Genomic DNA, 23838 nt, shown 5'->3' with positions numbered 1-23838 from the left:
CAGCTAAATGAACACATCCCTGTTGTGTTAATTCCTTGACCATTGTAGGTAGTTGATGTTCTGCTGCATGTTGCCAGCTATCAGCTATATCAACACGTCCCTGTTGTGTTAATGCCTTGACCATTGTAGGTAGTTGATGTGCTGCTGCATCTTGTCAGCTATCAGCTATATCAACACATCCCTGTTGTGTTAATTCCTTGACCATTGTAGGTAGTTGATGTTCTGCTTTATGCTGCCAGCTATCAGATAAAAATGAACACATCCCTGTTGTGTTAATTCCTTGACCATTGTAGGTAGTTGATGTTCTGCTTTATGCTGCCAGCTATCAGCTAAATGAACAATCCCTGTTGTGTTAATTCCTTGACCATTGTAGGTAGTTGATGTTCTGCTGCATGTTGCCAGCTATCAGCTATATCAACACGTCCCTGTTGTGTTAATGCCTTGACCATTGTAGGTAGTTGATGTGCTGCTGCATCTTGCCAGCTATCAGCTATATCAACACATCCCTGTTGTGTTAATTCCTTGACCATTGTAGGTAGTTGATGTTCTGCTGCATCTTGCCAGCTATCAGCTAAATCAACACGTCCCAATTGTGTTATTGCTTTGATCATTGTCTACCGCTTCCAACATGTCATATTCATGTCTGTTTTTACCTGTGGTATTAATGATAACATCCCATTGAATACCAAGTCACACTGCCAGTCTTCTCCACTTATCCACAGATGAATAAGAGATCTTGAACAAGCTGTGAAATTAAGGAATGAATTAAAATTTACAGTTTACATTCAGTAAACATTATACAAAATAATGAATATTTATGGACTGGAACCGGGTATATGTTCTATTTAACAAGGCAGAAAATATTCTTCCCATTTAATGAAAAAAAGAATTCATCATTCATATACTGTCCTAAAGTAAACATTTATTCAACGTCAATGTCATCTTTATCACCAACTTCCTTGACATTATCATATTTTGTCATTTTATCATTATGACAATAATTTTAATATTACTCTATTATATCGCTATCCACATAACTTACCTTCACTTGGTTGGCTTCACAATACTATCTCAATGGTGTATCAGTGGTGTTTCAATGGTGACTCAGTGATGTCTCAAGTGTGTCAGTGGTGTCCCAGTGGTGCCTCAATGGTGTATCAGTGGTGTTTCAATGGTGGCTCAGTGATGTCCCAATTGTGTGTCAGTGGTGCCTCAATGGTGTCTTAATGGTGGCTCAGTGGTGCTCAATGGTGTCTCAGTTGTGCCTCAAGGTTCCTCAATGTCATCTTCAATGGTGTCTCCGTGGTGCCTCAAAGGTTCCTCAATGGCATCTTCAATAGTGTCTCAGTGGTGCCTCAATGGTGTCTCAGTGGTGCCTCAAAGGTTCCTCAATGGCATCTTCAATAGTGTCTTCAGTGTTGCTGCAATGGTGTCTCAGTGGTGCCTCAATGGTTCCTCAATGGTGTATTCAGTGTTGCCTCAATGATCATCTTCTTTGTTGCCTAAAAATTATCACAATAAAAGTTTAAAACAAGGTATACACTTTCTTTAGGTTATTATTAAACAAGCTTTCTCACAATGACATAAATTGTTTTAGCACAAAATCCCCTTTTACAGTTTCCTGACACATGATGATAAATAACATTACTATAAAATAATTAAAAATAAATAACACAAATATCAAATTAGTTTGACAAAAATGTGTGATGTGTCCAAATATGGTAGTGATGTGCCCAACTATGGTAGTGATGTTCCCAAATATGGAAGTGATATGACATCATCATGTCCATAAAATTGCACATCACATTGTTTTGTCACATAAAGTTTGATAGTATAGACAAAGCGTTATAATGTTGTAAAGGGTATAAGAACCTTAGTGACAAAGAAAAGTCAGGATGTGAATACATTCCTGTTATTTGATGTTCTTAACCTGTGTCAACAAATCACTTGGTATCATACGGTCGTCATCAAATGGTCCAGCATTCATTCTATATTATGAGGGGGCAACTCAATGTATTCTCAATATATTTTTACCCTTTTCTAAAAATTCTGGTTTGATGCCAGTTATTGTGGGAGAATATTTACGTGACCTACAATCTGTGGATTTAAGGTAAGAAATCTCTCAAATTGACTTACACATTATTTTATTTGGGATTGGTCCAAGCAGCTCAGCAAACTTCTCTCTTTCTGATTCATCTACCAATTTGGATTTGCTCTCTAAATAAAATGTTACATCCCAAATGGTTGGTTGTTCCAATTGATAACAAGCTGTAACTCTATTCAACTCACTTTGGTTAAACTGTTTCAATGCCTTGCACAATCTTTTTCTATACGGGGACAGCTTCTGTTGATTACTAATTTGTACATTGTTGTCATTCATATACTGTTTTACAAGATCTTTAGCATGTTCAATTTCTGATAGTGTTGCCACTTCAAGCAGAAGGTTGACGTCGGTTGGTTTGATCTTTCCTTTATCAGCGAGTTCATTAAAATAATCATTTGCTTTGTAATCTTTATTGCCAAGGACTTGTAAATCTACTTCATCAAAGAGACAACATCTCAAAAATAAGAATTTTCTCATATTCTTCATAAAGACTTCACTGAGATCATAATTTAACTTGTTTAACTTGTCTTCCAGTGAATTTGGACTTGTTTCTGTAATAAAGAATTATTGTTAATGACTACAATTCACCATATTAATCAAAGGCCTGTTTCCTTTTGTTTAGTTGCATTGAGAAAAGGAATAAATCAGGCTCTATGTTAACACAGTTGGGCTTGATAGGGAAAATAATTTAAAGCAAAACCAGTAATTAATGATGACGGTTTCCATATTTTTTTGTATAATTTTAAGGCCTCAACTTTTGAATTAAAATTAATAATAAATAAAAGTGTTTTCATCATATTCATAAATTATTTAGTTTGACTTAATATATTTCAAATGATCAGTCTTTAGAAGTAATACACACAATCTGTTTTCAAAGATTTTTTGGTTATTATTTTGACCACCTTTCCTACGTAGAAAATTTTACCTACTATTTGAAAATTGTTATTATAGTATTTAAATTAATAATATCAAAGCAAATAATGTTGATAATTTGATGTTTCTGAAAGTTAGAAGAAACATGAGCACGATTCCATTCTGATTTGTTCGGCTTTGATTATTTTAAAGAATTAGCTAACCTGTGGTGGATTTTGCTGTAATACATTTAACTTCATACAATTTAAACTATCTTGTCATTCATATACAGCAATTTTAACTTTCTTCCAAAAAATGTGTTTTTAATTATGTTTTAAATATGTTTGAATGTCTTATTTTGGCTTCTCGACTGGTATTTTAGGTAATCCTGCCTCATTGATTTATATTTGTTATGTTTTCATGTTTGTATTTGTTCAAATGAAATAAATGATATGATATCTTTAGTGTTTCTCTCTTAGCAGTAGTTTTATTATAGCTGGTACTACATAAATGGTTGTAACACTGCCCTAATGACCTAATGTTACTCACCTATACCTGTCCCTAATGATCTAATGTTACTCAGCTATACCTGTCCCTAATGATCTAATGTTACTCACCTATACCTGTCCCTAATGATCTAATGTTACTCACCTATACCTGTCCATAATGATCTAATGTTACTCACCTATACCTGTCCCTAATGATCTAATGTTACTCACCTATACCTGTCCCTAATGATCTAATGTTACTCACCTATACCTGTCCCTAATGATCTAATGTTACTCACCTATACTTGTCCCTAATGATCTAATGTTACTCACCTATACCTGTCCCTAATGATCTAATGTTACTCACCTATACCTGTCCCTAATGATCTAATGTTACTCACCTATACCTGTCCCTAATGATCTAATGTTACTCACCTATACCTGTCCCTAATGATCTAATGTTACTCACCTATACCTGTCCCTAATGATCTAATGTTACTCACCTATACCTGTCCCTAATGATCTAATGTTACTCACCTATACCTGTCCCTAATGATCTAATGTTACTCACCTATACCTGTCCCTAATGATCTAATGTTACTCACCTATACCTGTCCCTAATGATCTAATGTTACTCACCTATACCTGTCCCTAATGATATAATGTTACTCACCTATACCTGTCCCTAATGATCTAATGTTACTCACCTATACCTGTCCATAATGATCTAATGTTACTCACCTATACCTGTCCCTAATGATCTAATGTTACTCACCTATACCTGTCCCTAATGATCTAATGTTACTCACCTATACCTGTCCCTAATGATCTAATGTTACTCACCTATACCTGTCCCTAATGATCTAATGTTACTCACCTATACCTGTCCCTAATGATATAATGTTACTCACCTATACCTGTCCCTAATGATCTAATGTTACTCACCTATACCTGGCCATAATGATCTAATGTTACTCACCTATACCTGTCCCTAATGATAAAATGTTACTCACCTATACCTGTCCCTAATGATCTAATGTTACTCACCTATACCTGTCCCTAATGATCTAATGTTACTCACCTATACCTGTCCCTAATGATATAATGTTACTCACCTATACCTGTCCCTAATGATCTAATGTTACTCACCTATACCTGGCCATAATGATCTAATGTTACTCACCTATACCTGTCCCTAATGATAAAATGTTACTCACCTATACCTGTCCCTAATGATATAATGTTACTCACCTATACCTGTCCCTAATGATCTAATGTTACTCACCTATACCAGTCCCTAATGATCTAATGTTACTCACCTATACCTGTCCCTAATGATCTAATGTTACTCACCTATACCTGTCCCTAATGATCTAATGTTACTCACATATACCTGTCCCTAATGATCTAATGTTACTCACCTATACCTGTCCCTAATGAGCTTGCAGCCAAAGGAGCAGCAATAGGTGCATCTATGCAAAATAAACATATACATTAGTCATAATCAAGAATACCAGTATTAAATCAACTATTCTGCTAATGACACCAAGATGTTATGCTATTATATTCATGTATTTTCAGACAAACTGTCCATATGATACATAATGATCTAATGACAACCACTAACCTGTCTCTAATGAGACTGTAGACAGAGGAGTAGCAGTCTGTGTATCTATGCAAAATAAACATATTAGTTATAATAACAAAAACAGTATCACGTACAATTTATGCAATACAGATTTTAAAGTTAGTTTTTATTAAATAAACCATTCTTTTAACACTAGGATACACTGTTTTATTATGCCATTCACATTGGACCTTATTCATGTATTTTGTGTCATGAGATTTCTGTCACTAAATAGAGTAGAACATTTGCGATTTAATACTTTGTTAAAACTGTCACTGTCATAGTCGACTGAAATAGTAAAGTACATGTAACGCACCACTACGACGTTTATATTTTTTGTGGGAAAATTAGCTTGTGTGTCAGTGTTAGTTAATACTTGTATGTTTTTGTTAATCTCAGATAACATAACAATTTAGGCCTAAAATAATAGCTCACACAGTTTTGTTTAAAAACAGATATTTCCATTTCCCCGAACGTGGGTACAGATTGGGCATATCCATTGTGGCTGAGTAGAGGCAGTTGCTATACTAATTAAATTATCAGTTATTCATTTCCAGGTACGTTGTAATCATAAATTAAGATAATCAATTGTTGTATTTAGTCATGATAATGAATAGTAGCATTGTATTAAATGTGTTATTTATGCTCATATATGTAGTTATAATTGATGGTAGAATGACTCACCGATAAGTGTGCAAGTTCGGATTCCAATATGGCGACCAATGCTGTGGTCATATGTAGTTGTGAATAGTATGATGTTAAGAACCTGGTTTTACATGTTTATTAATAGATTGGGCTGAATGGAATGGAGGCTGAGTAAAGATGGGTATGCACCTCCAAAATTAACATAGTTTAATCCAGGTATAGATGTGGTTATCACTTGTTATATATAATTGATAATAATGTAATACTGATGTGATGTGTATCTGTACTAAAGATAACATAATTAGTATAACAATGGTTAGCAATTTTTCATATGTGGCTTATTATTATGTATGTTTGTCTGTTGTATTTATAGGGGTTTTTTTTCCAAGAGATGGCTGATTGTAGTTTATGTGATAAATGCCAGTGAATATGAATGTGAATATGAATAAATGAAATACTGATGGAAATCAATGCTGCCTTCATATGATTGTGTCCGACTGATCTCGAACTACCACACCTAGCCAACACATGTTTCATGATTTTTGTTTAAATTCCATTTAGAATTTGCTGAACTTGAGACATGATGATTTTTACAAATACATTATTTATAATGCTTGTTTAATTTGGGGTAAGTGTCAAAACTGTCATCCTGTGTTATATCTCATCCTTATATTAATACAAAAAAAAATTGTAAATCTGACAGAATCTACAATGAAAATGTATTGTATGACAAAACAACAAAATATTATAATATGTTACTACTTAAATTAAATATAAGTAACACGAAAAACAAAGATAATAGGTGTAGTAAGAAATATATATGGAACATTAAGTTTGGTGAAGATTTTAGTGATTATACTACCTATTTAGAAAGGGATTTTAAAAAATGGGATGCAAATTTATGGCAATTATGTTAAAAGAAAAGACAAAGATGCTGCAACATGTGACTTCCTTTGGCAGAATTACCAACAAAAGCGGTTGTTTGCTAAGAATTTGATATTAAGATATTAGAAATGAGGGTAGATAAATCAATTGTTATTGCAAACAAAGGAGGTAAAATTGTAAGGAATTCTGTCAAACAATTAGAGGGTCAAAGTTTAACAAACAAAATACTGTACTGATTGTTTTAAGGTTCCAGGGTCTGAACAAGTTTTTACTAGTGTTGAAGAAAAAGCCGAAACATTAAGAAACTATTGTGAATCGTTAAGTAATTCTAAAAATAATACATTCAATAATAATGTATACATGACTGAGAACTGTATACAAATCATTAGAAACAAGTCTTGTTCAGAGATGAGGATGAGGCTACAGATCCTCTATGTGATATTTCTATTGATATTGAAAGTATAAAATATGTATTAAGTATTTGCAAAAAAATTGTAAATCTCCAGGGAAAGAAAACATTACTAATGAACTTTAAAAAAATGGTGGTCATATTATGGTCAAATCTCTGTTAGATTTATTTAATAGAATCATCCTTTTTGAACAAACACCAGAAGACTGGAATTTAAGTTTAATTATTCCAATCTTTAAACATGGTGATAAGAGAGATTTGAACAATTATCGTGGAATCTCTCTTACATCTTGTGTATCAAAATTATTTAATAGAGTAATTGCTATGAATGTATCAAACTATTTAGAAAGTGATAATGAATTGACGGAAGTCCAGGGTGGTTTCAGGAAAGATCATAGGTGTGAGGACCATATTTTTGTAATTAAAAGTATAACTGCTTTAAGAAAAAAGAAAGAAAAAACACATATCTAGCTTTCCTGGACTTCCGAAAGGCATTTGATTCCGTTTGGAGAGATGGGCTCCTGAAAGCCATATGGAATATAGGAATAAGAGGGCGTTTGTGGAGAATTATTGATAACATGTATGCAAATGTCAAAGGGAAAGTAAAATGTGGGGCTACTGTAACTAATGAGTTTTCAATTGAACAAGGAGTTAGACAGGGATGTGTGCTATCTCCTATTCTGTTTTGTATATTTATCAATGAGCTCACAAAAATTCTAAAATTAAATGATATAGGAGTTCATATTAATAACGTATGGCAAGGAGCTCTTTTCTGGGCAGATGATATTGTGCTATTAGCTGAAAATGAGCAACAAATGACTCACATGTTACAGCTTAACTGCAAAATTTGCCATTGATTGGAAAATACAATTTAACCCAACTAAATCAAATGTACTTGTTGTAGGTAAGAAAATAGATAAACAAAAGTTATGGAAATTAGGAGACCAGTCGATAACTGAGTGTGAAACGTATAAATATCTAGGTGTAATGATATCAAGAGGTGCAAATGACCATAGCAATGTAGAATATATTATACAAAAATGTAACCGACTCATAGGTTATATAAAAGCCATAATTGGTAATTTAAACAATTTTAATAGAGTATATTATGGTGATATCCTCTGGCGAACAATTGCACTTCCATCAATAAATTATGGTAGTACTATTTGGGTTGGTAGCAAAAGTGATTGTGAAAGAATTGAAAGACTACAATTACAAATGGCAAGGTTTATCCTTAAGGCCTCTAGGAATACCCTTTGTGCTACTCTTTATGGGGATTTTGGGTGGTCAAAAATCTCATATATTCAAAATGTAAATAGAATTAATTATATGGAAAGAATTTTAAAGATGGAAGATTGGCTAGGATATTACTGAAAACACTAGTTAAATTGACAGAACTTTAATGATATATCATTTAAAATTCCATTGTGTGTTCGAAATATCATTGATAATTGTGGTACACATGATATTTTTTCTGATATTCGAAATGGTAATGATAACTTTGATGCCAACTATGCTTCCAATACAAAAATAATTATGAAAATCTAGCTCTCTCGTATTGGGTTGAAGACGGTAAATGTAAAACGTCAATTGAACATTATATGTATATAAAAAATGAACCAAAACTTGAACAGTATCTACTTGATAAAATAGACTTTGAAGGAGAATCGTTAAAATTTAAGCTGCGATCAAACACCCTTCCCCTTGAAAGAAAAACATCTAATTGGTCAAATTACCCTAATGCTAATGGTTGTTGTAAATTGTGCAACAGAAATGAAGAAGAAACCATTATGCACTTTCTCCTAACATGTAATTTTGTAAATCATTGGCTAAATCTTTATGGAAGAACGTTGTGCTCTTTTAAACTTGTAATGTCAATGCTGTTGTGTTTTGAATTGCTTTTCAACTTGTGTGTGTCATTTTGATTTCTGTTTAGTAATCTTTGTCTTTTCATTTTATTTATTATGCCTTAGTGTTGAGTATTACACACACTATTATACTCTTTATTTTGATTCATACCATGAAATTAATTTTGTTATTTATTTTGTGTGTATCTAAACATTTTTAGTTATTTTTATTCCTCTTAAGTTTGTTTTGTTTATTTATTTTGATTTAAAGTATTTATTTATTTTTGTTTGTTTTTGTAAGTTATGTTTTGTATTTCATTCATTCATTTTGATTTATTTTTAAGTTAATAATTTTATTTATTCTTGTATGTTATTATTTGGACGCAAATTTGTCAACAAAGTGTGCCACTGTTGTAAAAGTGAAGTTTCCAATAAATTATTATTATTATTATCTAGTGCGAGTAGATAAAGAGGCTACTAAAACATAGAGATTTAAAATGGTGTATGTTAGTTGTTTGTTGCCTTCCACATCTACATGATCCATCAGATGATGCTAACAGAAGTTCTTTGAACTTTTGATAAAGAAGATTTGGCATTGCTGCCACTCGCATTATAAGCATTTTCTGATGGTTTATTTTTCTCTTTATAACATATTATAACATAAAAACTACAGATAAAGGTTAAAATGCATCAACTGAAAATTTGAAGTTTGTGAAATTGTATGTCACAAGTATCATTAGTTAAAGAACAAAAATATGTTTGCATGTTTTGTTTTATGCCGTATTTATTATGGATTATTAGGCCTATACCTTGTTCTACTTCTATTTTGCTAAACAGTTTACGGTAACGTTTCACGTCCATTGCTCTGCTTCTACATGGCAACACATCTTGGTCAAATTTGCGAACAACCTGCATATGAGTACGTTCACTATTTGAACATGCACAACGGATGTACATCTTTACTTCAACACCACGTGCACCATTCTGACTTAAAACTTGCAATTCTTCTTCAAGGAAATTAAGGACCTAGAAAAAATAAGAATAATAAATATTGTTATAGAATATTATAAATAATATCAATAAAATGAATTTGTGGCACAGACAAGTCAAACCAGTCGCTGGTGGGTAATCCCCAAACTGAGATACAGCCTATAGAATAGGCAAAATCATGTTGACAAAAAAAAAAAAAAAAAAAAAAAAAAATTGTATCTATTAAATCTAACCTTTATGTATTCTATAATCATACTGTGTTGTTATTTTTTCACATTTTGTAAGGCTATGATTTTGTAATATGTCGAAAACTTTTCGAATGTAGAATCGTCTTTTCAAAAGCTTCGTATTCGTATACCGCCATTTTCTAAGCGAAGTCTGGTTTGTTTACTATGAATATAAAGCTAATTTAAACAGGTGTATTTCTATTGGACAATGATTTCAGTTGTTCTTCATCCTAACCAATGATAACCAATTTTAGTGATAGAAACAAAAATATTTTCCTTAACGACGACTGCCGTAGCCGGCGCTGTGATTGTGCTTACATGGCTTTAAAGCTCATGACTGCGCATGCTCACAATGTTAAAAAATCCACCCACGTGTGCAGTGGTTGAGAGGAAGAAGCAGGACACAACGCGAGAGCAGTGTATAATTACTTTACTGAGATTTTGCATGTTACAAGAGTAAAATAAAAACAAAATAATTCCGGAATTTTATTAACATCTGATAACTAGAACAATAATAAAACCGTGTTCTCTGTGTCCTCTTGTCTGTTGTTCGGGCGTTCATTCAGCCTCGCTGTTCAGCGAAGGCCACCACGGTCCAGCAGCGCGTCGGTAAACTTTGAACACACATTTCTCCGAACATAATCCAGAGAGTTCCAACACATACATGTTATAAATTTCCCATAACTTTGTAATTAAAAGTCGGATTACAATAATTTTTTTACCATTATAAAACAGAAAATTAGCTGCATAATGATATATTATCTCCAAATAAAATATTTGCGACAGGCTACTGATCTGGCTTGTCCCTGTCACATTTACTACATTTAAAATGACTTAAAGAGAATAATAATAATATTATCCTTCCTGGATTTATAATTATAAAGCACCTAATGTTGTGAAACCTCTAAGCACTGTATAAATTATTACCCTGGTCATTTTTGGATCAAACACGTACGGAAAAATACTCCCATAATGCAGCTGGTACAAGCAATGCGACGAGCATTGGATTTGAACTCACAATCAATAGTCCAAAATCTAACACACGCCTTTACAAGAATAAACAAGCTTATATCCATAGACCATGTATAATCTGGAAACTGGGCTTGTCTTGTTCATTCATTTAAAAAAAAATTATTTGAACTCGGATACACAGATACTGTATGCTAAATAATATCAAGAAATTACTTGTACTACACAATAAACAACCCAGATTCACTGAGCTTATAAATTTACACTGACCAAATATCATCAAGCAAGTAAATTATACTAGACATAGATAACATTGTAAAATCAACACACTTCTGTAACAACCTAAACTAATGAAATTCAAAGTTTGTGCTAATTCAATGTAGCATAAGTATTTTAGTTTATTTGGTACTTATAGTTTACCTTCTTACAGATGCTAGGTTGTGGATCATCATCTTTAGAAGGGCTAGCAGGAGAGCTGTTTCCTGATTCTGTGTTCATGATTTTCGTTCTGACAATTGTTGTCTGCAATTACAAAAAAACAAATCAATTCCAACGTGATTACCACTGATATCATTCCAGAAATGGCAATAAACCAAGTAAATTTAAAGTTACTGACAGTGTATATTTTAATATCTGTTAACATAAGAACAATCCCCCAATATAATACTTGTGATTTTACTGGCATTCAATTCATGCTTGCATTATTAAGTTTACCTGGAACAAACGGCAATTGTTGATGGTAGCTACGTTTAAAACGACAAGATGATGGCCATTAATATTCAGTTCTACATGCTCGTAAGATAATCTAGGCTCATCATCTTCCATTTGAAATTCCTCGATAAATTTAGTTGCAACACGTTGGAAGAGATCATCTGGTAGGTAGCCATCAAAGTCATGAAAGAGAGAAATAGCACGCTTCTCTTCATATTTAACAGCTTTTGTATTATCACGTTGGGGCTTTAGGCGTGAAAGAACATAGAACGTTCGTCCAACATTCTATAGAAACAAAAATGAAACTTAAATAGTAAATGGAATATATGAACAAATAATTGAACTAAAATTTTAAATAAAATGTAAATACCTTTTTACTCTTTTTTTCACACATTAATCCAAAGGTTTGCATTAGAGACACAAAGAAGTCAATCATCTCATCTGACTCATCCTTCCAAATATGCTGCAACAGTCTTTCATCTAGTTTGCCCCCATTTAAATTTCTCCAAAGCTGTTTCAGAGATGGCTAAAAAAATATAAAAGCACAAAGTGTAATTTGTCAATGCAACAAAGTAATTACTATTCTTCTGGTCACTAAAACCTCTCCAAAATTAGAAAAATATCTATTAGATAAGTGTATTACCATGCTTCAAGCCTAAAATTCAGCTCCAATTCACTACCACTTGAAGGTAGAAAAGAAGCATGGTCACCTAAAAATACAGGTATATGTTTAATGTGTAATTGTAATGAAAAGGAAACTGTATATTATTTCGTATTTCAATGCAAAATAACTCATGCATTTAAGACAACCAATACTCATGAACCTTAAAAATGAACTAAACAATAATAATCTATCCATGTTCTGGGAATTGTTTTCTACTAGCTCTCTAGATATAAATACCACTTATTCTTTGATGATCTTAAAATCCATAATGAATTGAAATTTACACCAATTCAATTAACCCATGATAAATATAAATTAGCAAGTAACATTTTTGAAAAACATTTTAAAATATTTCTGACAATGGCAGAACACACGAATGCTAGATATATAATGCAATTCCTTCTCAAACTTAATTTTTAGGCCATAAGCAGTAGCTGAAAAAAGGCCTAGAAAATGAATTTCGTTCAGGGTCTACATTTTGAAAGTTGATATTGTGAAATAAATATGTTATCCACTCTATATCAAAAGTTCTCCACAAAATATCCAGTCAATTTTGAGCAATAGCTCTGCAATTATAGCCTTTTTTTTAGGTCTGCACCAATTTTTACGTAGTAATAACTTTACAAATTAATACTTGACCAAGTGTTATTATATTTATTTCGGTAGTCAAGTGGATTGTAAACACATATTCAAATTTAAAATCTGCGTATTCTGTATGTGAGGGCAAAATTTGGTAAATCCATGTTACTTCTAGAATTTTTACTCGATGGTATATAAAGTTGGTTCGTACTTTCGGTACTGATATTAACCACCTGATGTAACCCTGTGTATTAATTAAATTGAGTTAGATAATTAGTTATTGACAATTAAAACAAATTTAGATCCACGACCGATAAATAAAGATTAATCAAACTGGCAGTGTATAGCTTATAAGAACTAAACTAGGTCATTTTTTTTTTGCGGCTATAGTTCACGTTTTCGGTAACGATCCAACCAGATATTTAATTAGGCCTACTGATGTGTACATGGTTACATAAACAAGAATACAAAATAAACTTTATTAGGCCTTACTCATACAACATCAAGTTCTGAAATCAAATGATTATCATAGAGATAATAGGCATCATGCAGTTAAACTAAGTCTCATTTGAGGCTTAGGAAGTGCAGTTGAAAGAGTGTGAGTTATAACCATATGGCACTTAATCAGGATTGAACCCCGGATCTTGGGATTGGAAGGCAAACACCAACCTCTATGATACAGCTCCACTCCAATGGCTGTCAATGGTGAAAACATAACGGCACACAACATAACATAAACATGCTTCTTAGTTTCTTTTCTCCAACTACAATTTGGTTTTTAATTACTCCTGTAAACAGCTTGACGACATTGTAATACTAACTTCAGTAACTATTACTTATTTGTTATACGACACAAGACAAGTTTATCTGATAGGTACGTACATTTATTCGAAAACAATAAGTCTAGATAGATAGGTGTCATAAATCACGGCCCAACAAATCAGTACCCATGACAGGAATTCGATCCCATTTTTTTCACACAAATGTTTCCAGGAATTTTAACACCACAATCGATGATTAGCCCTAAATATTTAGCAAACTTTCTGATAATCCCTAGCTTAATAAGAGGTACACTACAGTTTAATTTGTTACTAAATAAGAGCTACCATTTCCGATCGCCAAATATCTTACTGTATTTATTTAGTGTGGTTTTTATACTATATAAATACAATCAACTTTATTACTGCGGTTTCATCACCACCACCCCGTGCCGCCCAATCCCAATTTTCATTTCTCTTCAATTTCTTGAATCCACATCAATTAATTGTCCAGTATTCGTTATTTTGTCTTTATTTGTATTAGTATCCCAAAAATGTCTCCGGTGGGTTCTATTGTATTCGAGAACCATCTGTGGGGACCTCTAGATTGTACGTTTACTTCATTCGCGTACCATCTAGTCATAAATAATTCACATACCATGTTTATATTTTCTGTAGGCCTATGACTTCTTGAGATGGTTGGTAAACAGCATATGAAATTTAATATTGTAATCTTAAATAGGTTTTTATTGAAGAAGCTGCAAAAAGTGTGATTTTTTTACAAATTTTTAAGGAATAATATCTTAGAACATAGCTTCCTATATAATTGATTGATATATGTGGCCATTTTAGATAAAAGGGTGGTCATATTGGATAAAATAGCAGCCATTTTGGGCATAATGGTGGCCATTTTGGCTTGTTCAGTTACAAAAATGATGTGAAATATTAATTGAACATTTATTGGTACTTTTATGATTGAATTTCTATTTCAATAACATCTTTTAATGTCATAAACTTACAAACATGCTATCACTAAATATGCTCAAAACCAATATTATGTTGTTTAGTAATGATATAGTATGTTACCAAAAGAAATTATTTTCAATAATGTTCCTATTAATCAAATAACCAACACAAAATCTCTTGGTATATTTATTGACGACAGACTTGACTGTTATTACCTTTGCAATTTATTATCAAAAAATGTTGCTATGATAAATTGAAATCAATATTTCCTCAAAAAGTATTAAATACTTTATATTCTACTCTTATTTTATCATACTTAAATTATGGTGTTCTTGCTAGGGGAAATGCTTCAAAATCAATTATTACTAACATTTTATTAATCCAGAAACGAGCTGTCAGAATTATCTCAGGGGCAACTTTTCGTGCTCACACCCACGATCTCTTTCGAAAAAATAAAATATTAAAAATTGAGGACTTCTACAGATTTAATGTTGGTGTCATCATGCTTCAATTAACCTGAACACTACCCATAATATAAATTCACACAAAATAAACAATACCAAGCTCACCACACAAGACAAAAAGATCAGTATCATCTGCCACTTACTCGAACTAGTCTTAAAATGAACACCCTTGTATACACTGGACCTAAACTCTGGAATTCTCTCCCTTTATTTCTTTAAAAATCTCATAACTGTGCTTTATTTAAATGTCAATTTAAACTCTTATTATTTGAATATTCTTTTTTTTTTCTCTTTCGTGGGGGTCACCCACATTTATTCATTCCTTTTACAAATATAATATATTACATAACATACATACATTTTTGTAAAAATATAAAACAATAAAATTCAATATAGAAGTTAAAAAGGCACTATATCTATACATGTACATAAAATCGATGGAGTAAAAGTATGCTTTAAAAACGTACATTTTATGTTTATTGCAAGTTATAGTAAAAGTAAACACATTATATGCTACTTTTTATGTTTTGGCCTTGTATAACATTTGTTTCATTCCACTATTTCTAAACCTTAAAGTTCTGTTCTTACTATGTTGGCCATTTACATTTGTTTGATTACTTATAATGTTTGACCGTGTGTTTCAGTCTATGTTTTACCCTAATACTTTTATTTCTATCATGTATTAGTTTTAGTATAGGCCTAGGTGTTTGTTGAAAATTCTTTGTAAATTCTTTTATTATTTACATATTTGGATATTTCTTAAATGATTTATATTTATATTATATATTTTTTACTTGTTTTTTAGTTTTAAACATGTTAAACTTATGTGTTAGAGAAAAGATATTAGTTAAATTGTTGTTTTTTTTGGAGTTTCTAATTGTGTTATATTATTTATATTTAAGTTTTTGTTTTGAGGAACCTAAAAATGGAGCAAATACTTTTTGGATTTAGTGACATCTATTCTACAACATATCCAAATTTTATCAAATATAGCAATACACAGTTATACACTGTACAAAGAAGTAAAAAAAATGACAGTAAAGTACGAATCAGTAAAACCATAAAAAATAATGGTTAAAAACAACTGTAATAAATTATCCATTAATTACATAATTTAAGTATTAATTTCTAAGAAAAAAAATAGGCTGAATTGTGTAGTATATTTCGTATATGTTCATCTACTTTTTAATACTAAAAGTATAGCTTTTTTTTGCTGTGAAATAAAAAAATCTGATTCAAATTGAATTGAAAAATACTGTGGTACACATATATAGGCCCTAGGTACTCAGACCATGCCACCCAAATATAGTCTGGTTTTGTTGCATTTGTCCACTAAATAGTAATAATACTACTAGCCTAGGCCTAGAAATATTTTTAACATTTTGAGCACTATTACGAAGAGTTATATCTATATAGGCCTATTCTCACCTGTTTTGTATGGTTTTCTTGCAAATATTAATCATCTGTTTAAAATCGGGTTTGACTGCCGTTATGAGACATTCAGCATTATTAGCCTAGAGTAGTATGTTTCTACCCCTCTCAGTCCTAATCTATCTAGGAAGTATATTGAAAGTCAGTAGCCTACTTTCACTTTAGCTAATCTACAGCCTAGATAGGACATTTGCTAGGCTAGCTATCTTTTGTTTGGCCTCTTATTTTCTCTAAACTGTGTTTCTACCAAACCATAATCATACACCATGTTGAGCAGGAAACAATTTTCAAACAATCATATAATTATCATCTTCTTTCGCTAAAAATGTCTGTTTACAACGTTTGTTTAAGTAGCAAAATAAACCAAACTTCCTCGACTCGCAAAGAATACATGCGTTGATTTTTTACACACTTCTGCACTCCGTGCGTTATGGGGATTCCCTAATCTGTAATCATACTATGATTGGTGAAATACAATCACGTGGTACATATTTTTGGATGTTGCGGATAAGTTTGAACATGTTTCCTTTGTGGGACCAAATCGCTCACGCCAATACATCGCGATGTATATCAAAATAGAATACCAAAATCAATCGATAATTCAAAATTGACACACATGATTGTGGAGAACTTTTGATATGTTGTTAAAAAATATTATATAAAATTAACATTGTAAATATGTTACGAAATTCTAAACCCCTATAGGCTAGTCAATCTAGCAAAAAAAACAGCCCAAAGTGAAACAAATTGCAAACAGAGATTTTTCTTTTTTAAATGGTCATATATGATGAGGAAATCAAAATTTGAGCATCACACCTCTGTCACTCATCCCGATGATATGCAAATTAGCTTAAATATGCAAATTAGGGTGAAATTACAGGGTTACCATATCTCAAAAACTACTAGTCCGAGAGAGTTGATTTTTTCACTGATCTATTCAAAATATATATATTTATATTTACTCTAATGAAACATTTTACGAAAAAATGACCAGAAGTTCAACTTTTGACCTTCGACCCCATTTCTCAATGTTTGCATATACAATGTGACTAAAATGTCTGTAGAGACTTTATTTTGCCCTCAAATGACCCAGACATAGGTTCCTAATAGCCAGCATAGGATCACTTTGTAATTCCCAAAATCACACCTTTGTCACACACCTCGAAAGTATGCAACTTAGTAGTACAATTTAAATAAAATATGCAAATAAGGGGAAAAAATTACAGTTGTCCTATTTCTCAAAAACCACTAATGCTAGAGAGCTGATTTTTTCACAGCCGTATTCAAAATGTACATATTTCTATTTGCTCCAATGAAACATTTTACAAAAAAATGACCGGAAGTATGACATTTGACCCTCGACCCCATTTCTCAATATTGCATATAATTATAAATGAAACTAAAATGTCTGTAGAGACTTTGTTTTGCCCTCAAATGATTCCGATACAGGTTTCTAATAGCCAACATAGGACTGTTTAGTAGATCTCAAAATCACACCTGTATCACTCACCTCCAAAGTATGCAAATTATTAGTACAAGTTACATGAAATATGCAAATTAGAGGGTGAAATTAAAGGTTCCTATAATATCGAAAAACCACTAAGGCTAGAGAGTTGATTTTTTCAATAACTTGTTCAGAATGTACATATTTATATTTACTCTAATGAAACTGCAATTGACCCTCGACCCCATTTATCAATATTTGCATACATAATGCGACTAAAATGTCTGTAGAGACTTTGTTTTGGACTCAAATAACTCGGATACATGTTTCCTATAGTCAGCATAGGACCGCTTTGTAATTCCCAAAATCACGCCTTCGTTTGGCATGGTTGGAATTCCCTTTTTTCGTATTAGTTTATGTACAGCGCTTAGAGGTTTCACAACATTAGGTGCTATATAAATCCAGGATATTATTATTATTTCTCAATATTTGCATATAATGCAACTAAAATGTATGTACAGACTTTGTTTTGGCCTCAAATGACTCGGATACAGGTTTTATATAGCCAGTATAAGTCAAGCACCTCGAAAGTATGCAAATTAGTAGTACAAGCTATATGAAATATGCAAATTACAGTGAATTGCCTTATGTATCTGGAAAACGCTAATGACCGAGAGAGAGAGATATGGCAACTTTCTTGTACTACTGATTTGCATACTTTCAAGCGAAGTAACAGAGGTGTGATTTTGAGAATTACTAAACCTGTATCTGGGTCATTATTGAAAAAAAATTTATCGAAAGTATGACATTTGACCCTCGAACCTATTTCTCAATATTTGCATATAATGCAACTAAAATGTATGTACAGACTTTGTTTTGGCCTCAAAAGTCAAGCAACTCGAAAGTATGCAAATTATTAGTACAAGTTATATGAAATATGCAAATTACAGCCATATGTATCTCGAAAAACGCTAATGACCGATAGAGATATAGCAACTTTCACCTCTTGTACTACTAATTTGCATATTTTCTAGGAAAGTAACAAAGGTGTGATTTTGAGAATTACTAACAGTTCTATGCTGGCTATAGAAAACCTGTATCTGAGTCATTTGAGGCCAAAACAGTCTGTACAGATATTTTAGTTGAAATATATGAAAATATTGAGAAATAGTGTCAAGGGTCAAATGTCATAATTCAATCAAGACAATTTTTGCGTAAAATGTTTCATTACAGCGAATATAAATATGTACATTCTGAAACAACTCTGAATTCAAATCAACTCTCTAGCATTAATGGTTTTCGAGATATGGGAAGACTGTAATTTCACCCCTAATTTGCATATTTCATGTAACTTGTACTAATAATTTGCATACTTTCAAGGTATGTGACAAAGATGTGATTTTGGGAATTACAAAGAGGTCCTATGCTGCGATAGAAAAACTGTATCCAAGTCATTTGAGTCCAAAAAAATTATCTAGACATTTTAGTTGCATTATGTATGCAAACATGGATAAATAGGGTCAAGGGTCAATTGTTGTATTTCCGATCATTTTTTCGTAAAATGTTTCATTAGAGCAAATATAAATATGTACATTCTGAACAAGTTTTTGAAAAAATCAACTCTCTACCTTAGCGGTTTTCGATACATATAGGAACCTGTAATTTCACCCCCTAATTTGCATATTTCATGTAACTTGTACTAATAATTTGCATACTTTGAAGGTGAGTGATACAGGTGTGATTTTGAGATTTACTAAACATTCCTATGTTGGCTATTAAAAACCTGTATCCGAGTCATTTGAGGGCAAAACAAAGTCTCTACAGACATTTTAGTTTTCATTACTGCAATATTGAGAAATGGGGTCGAGGGTCAAATGTCATAGTTCCGGGAATTTTTTTGTAAAATGTCTCATTACAGCAAATATAAATATATACATTTTAAATACTTTAGTGAAAAAATCAACACTCTAGCATTAGCGGTTTTTGAGATATGGCAACGCTGTAATTTCACTCCCTAATTTGCATATTTAATATTACTTGTACTACTAATTTGCATACTTTCGAGGTGCGTGACGAAGTTGTGATTTTAGGAATTATAATACAGTTCTATGGTGGGTATTGAAAAACAATATCCAAGTCATTGAGTCCAAAATAAAGTCTCTACAGACATTTTAATCACATATTTATGTAAATATTGAGAAATGGGGTCAAGGGTCCAAATTTGGTACTTCCGGACATTTTTATGTAAAATGTCTCATTAGAGCAAATATAAATATATATATTCTGAACCAGACTGTGCAAAAATGAACTCTCTATGATTAGTAGTTTTTAAGATATGGTAACCCTGTAATTTCACCCTAATTTGCATATTTAAGCTAATTTGCATACCTTCGGGATGAGTGTCAGAGGTGTGATGCTCAAAAAATAATCACCTTATCATATGGAACCATTAAAAAAAAAAAATCTCTGTTTGCAATTTGTTTCACTCAAAATGCTAGATTGACTAGCCTACTAACACTGGAATGAGATGAAACGATACGATTTACTGCTTATGGCCTATTTGTCTTAGTTTTTTAATCTTTCTCAGTTTACTTCAACCATTTGCGTTTTTCTATATAAGGTTTATAGTTGAAGATCTCAACTTTTTGAGCGGTTTATCATGTAAATATTTTGTAATTTGTTTTTTCTGTCTAATTTTTTTAATGTTTATTATATACTTGTTGCACATCTCATTCAGACTGTGCCTCGGATATAAAAGAGATACAATCAAGTTCAGTTCAGATTCAAGATACGGATGAGAAAATAAGCAGAACAAGATAGACCAGGTGGTGATTATGTCAAATGTCACAATTGCAACTAGTAGGCATTCTAGCGATTGGTGGAAAGAAAGATTGTAAAACAGAAACCAAAGATAGACCAGCTGGTGATTATGTCAAATGTCACAATTGCAACTAATAGGTATTCTAGCGATTGGTGGAAAGAAAGATTTGTTTGTAAAACAGAAACCATAGTACGAAGAATTACTAATTTGTTGATATCTTCTCCCGAAATAAACAATTATACGATTTATTTATTTATTTTTTGTTGTTGCACATCTCTTGAGAAACAATAAAGCTATTATTATTATTATTAACTACGACTAACCTCTATTAAAGGGATCACACTTTGTTGGGTCCACATTATGTGGTGTCCTCTTTAATAGGGGTTCTACAACTATCCTCTATTAAAGGGACACACTTTGTTGGGTCCACATTATGTGGTGTCCTCTTTAATAGGGGTTCAACTGTAATGCACAAGCATATTTGCTTTTAAGTATTAGAATATACAGTAGTAAAATTAAACAAGGTGTAAATTTGAATAAATTTGATTCTATTTTAAAATTCATTAACTTTCATTATGGTGACAGTAGATATATTAGGCTCCAGGACAAAAAGTTCTCTTTGTGGTAGACATTACATTTTAAAGCTAAATTCATCACATAAAAACATTATCACAATGTTTATGTCAGATTATTCACAAAAGTATAGTGCATAATATTACTAACCTGAAGCTTGGGATCAATAACTGTGATGATTGTTTTAAACTTGTCGACTACTCCCATCAAATCTATAACAATTTTTTCTTTGAGGATCTTGTCATCTGGGTAGAACAGAATCTCACCGATGTCGTGCAAGTACTCAAGAAACTGTTTTCTGTCAGTTATCTTACAACGAGCAAGTAAATCATTAATCTAAAGGCAAATAAACATCCCAATTAAATAAAATTAAATTCTAAAAGTTGAGAGTTCAACCAACATTGTAATTTGTGCTACTGTGTTTGTTAAACAGCATATTGGAAATAATACTAAAAGTTACTACAAGGACATCTTTTTTCATTGTCATGAAAGGGTTAGAATTGAAATTTGCAACATATTAAATCATTTTGTATTTCTGAACAATGTTACAATGGCATTTTGGTATGTTGTCTACCATAAGTCTATCATAAGTTGGTTAGATAATTTTAAATAATTTGAAATTTTAAATTATTTTATTAATGTTTAAATATGATTATAATTGTTATATAGTTCTTATATATATATATATATATAATCCTGTAATTGGTGTTTACACTGTTGGATGTACAATAATTAAAATAAAAAAATAAATAAAATAAAAATTAAAAAAAATAAAATTACACCGTTCTGTTACCGATGACAATCGTCATAAACAGTCAATAAACATTGACAAATAAAGCAAGTTTAACATTATACCCTCATGGGGAAAATTTCTACCAACAATGAACCAACTTGTTTCCTAATCTATACACTTTTAAATGCAGGTGACCATGATCGTTACAATGATAGTTATTTTATCCTCAACTAAAATTGACAGAAAAACAGGGTTTAATGTATTTATTCTAAACAAATGTAACTGGTTATTGTTTTCAAACAATTTTTACCTACACTAAACTGTAAAGATATATAATTGAGATCAAGCTGAAAGAAATAAAAATATATTTCTAACCTCAGACGTTGGTAGATACAGTTTGTCTTTTCTTAGCTGTTGTATTTCCTGCATTACTTGCAGCCATTTAATTGGAAAAGTAAGAATCATCATCTGGACTAATTTTTGTATTTTGAGGATGATTTTAGAAGCACCGCTCTTTTCAAATGAGACACTGTTTTCAATGGTAAAGAGCTCTCCTTGATACACCATGTCCTCAAATTGTTTTCCTTCCAGGGCTTTCCAAAGTATATTCTCTATTTCCTTTACCTAAAATAAATAACATCATATTTGAATTATACTTATGTCAAGGGAAGATTTAGAGTGTGCTTAGCCAACCAAAACCCCTTTTGTAAAGTGCAAAAAGTGTTTCGTTTAAGTTATGTTTGTTACGCTTTTACTTACCTAGTGTACATTGTATAATTATACCAATATAAGAAAACAAATTTAAAATGTGTGCTAAATCATTGATATTTGTATACCCTTTTATTTGTTTTATTATATCGAAATGAAAAAAAAAATTAAGTTAAGTTAATCAGTTAATAATCATAGGCCAGCACAGTACAGTAGTATGCTCATGACATGACGTATAAAACAATCATACATGATTGCCAATGTTAGAGATGAAACTACATATTGTTTCCAATGAATTAATGACAATATACAATTTTGTACTGTTTAAAAGGAAATGCGATGATATATGTACCCTTTGTTGTCTTTCTTGTTCAGTTTTACCAAGGCTCTCATAATGTGTACCAATCAGCATTATCTTGTTATTTTTTCCTTTTCTTACGTTTACAAAAACAGAACGAATCCAAAACAGTATGAAGTCAAGATTTGTCATTCGATGTTCATAAACTTTTCCCTAAATAAAAAAAAAATGAACAAAATTTACATTTAAAATTTTTAAAGTTCTAGTTTGACAAATTATCTATTATTATTAGCAGCACAAATTAATAGAAAAACAACACTATCATGGAAGTGGAAATAACAACAATCATATATCAGGCATCTGCTATTAACAACACTATCATGGAAGTGGAATTAACAACAATCATATATCAGGCATCTGCTATTAACAACACTATCATAGAAGTGGAATTAACAACAATCATATATCAGGCATCTGCTATTAACAACACTATCATGGAAGTGGAAATAACAACAATCATATATCAGGCATCTGCTATTAACAACACTATCATGGAAGTAGAATTAACAACAATCATATATCAGGCATCTGCTATTAACAACACTATCATGGAAGTGGAATTAACAACAATCATATATCAGGCAT

General features: G+C 31.7%; 1 protein-coding gene across 1 annotated transcript; it reads right to left on the bottom strand.

Annotated features, from left to right (window-relative positions):
• Positions 1–1058: 1058 nt before the first annotated feature.
• Positions 1059–23374, bottom strand: LOC140044152 (uncharacterized). The gene is made up of 11 exons (XM_072088630.1): positions 23248–23374; positions 22563–22811; positions 21605–21790; positions 12125–12280; positions 11758–12039; positions 11464–11565; positions 9667–9883; positions 5072–5116; positions 4866–4916; positions 2137–2655; positions 1059–1502 (listed from the first exon to the last, which is right to left on the bottom strand). Exons 1-11 carry the CDS (start codon positions 23305–23307, stop codon positions 1480–1482), a joined length of 1890 nt encoding a protein of 629 aa, XP_071944731.1. The 5' UTR covers positions 23308–23374; the 3' UTR covers positions 1059–1479.
• Positions 23375–23838: the final 464 nt, after the last annotated feature.

The sequence above is a fragment of the Antedon mediterranea genome, chromosome 3 (genome assembly GCF_964355755.1).
Source record: "Antedon mediterranea chromosome 3, ecAntMedi1.1, whole genome shotgun sequence".
In the NCBI taxonomy this organism is placed as follows: Eukaryota; Metazoa; Echinodermata; class Crinoidea; order Comatulida; family Antedonidae; genus Antedon; species Antedon mediterranea.
Note: the sequence above shows the minus strand (reverse complement) of the source record. Positions and strands in the feature narration are given on the sequence as shown.

Excerpts from the sequence above, each read along its gene's own strand:
- LOC140044152 (XM_072088630.1), bottom strand. The coding sequence starts at position 23,307 with ATGCTGATTGGTACACATTATGAGAGCCTTGGTAAAACTGAACAAGAA. Across the intron at positions 21,791-22,562 it reads TGTATCTACCAACGTCTGAG|ATTAATGATTTACTTGCTCG; the intron begins GTTAGAAATATA and ends ATTTGCCTTTAG. Across the intron at positions 12,281-21,604 it reads TTATTGATCCCAAGCTTCAG|CCATCTCTGAAACAGCTTTG; the intron begins GTTAGTAATATT and ends ATATTTTTTTAG.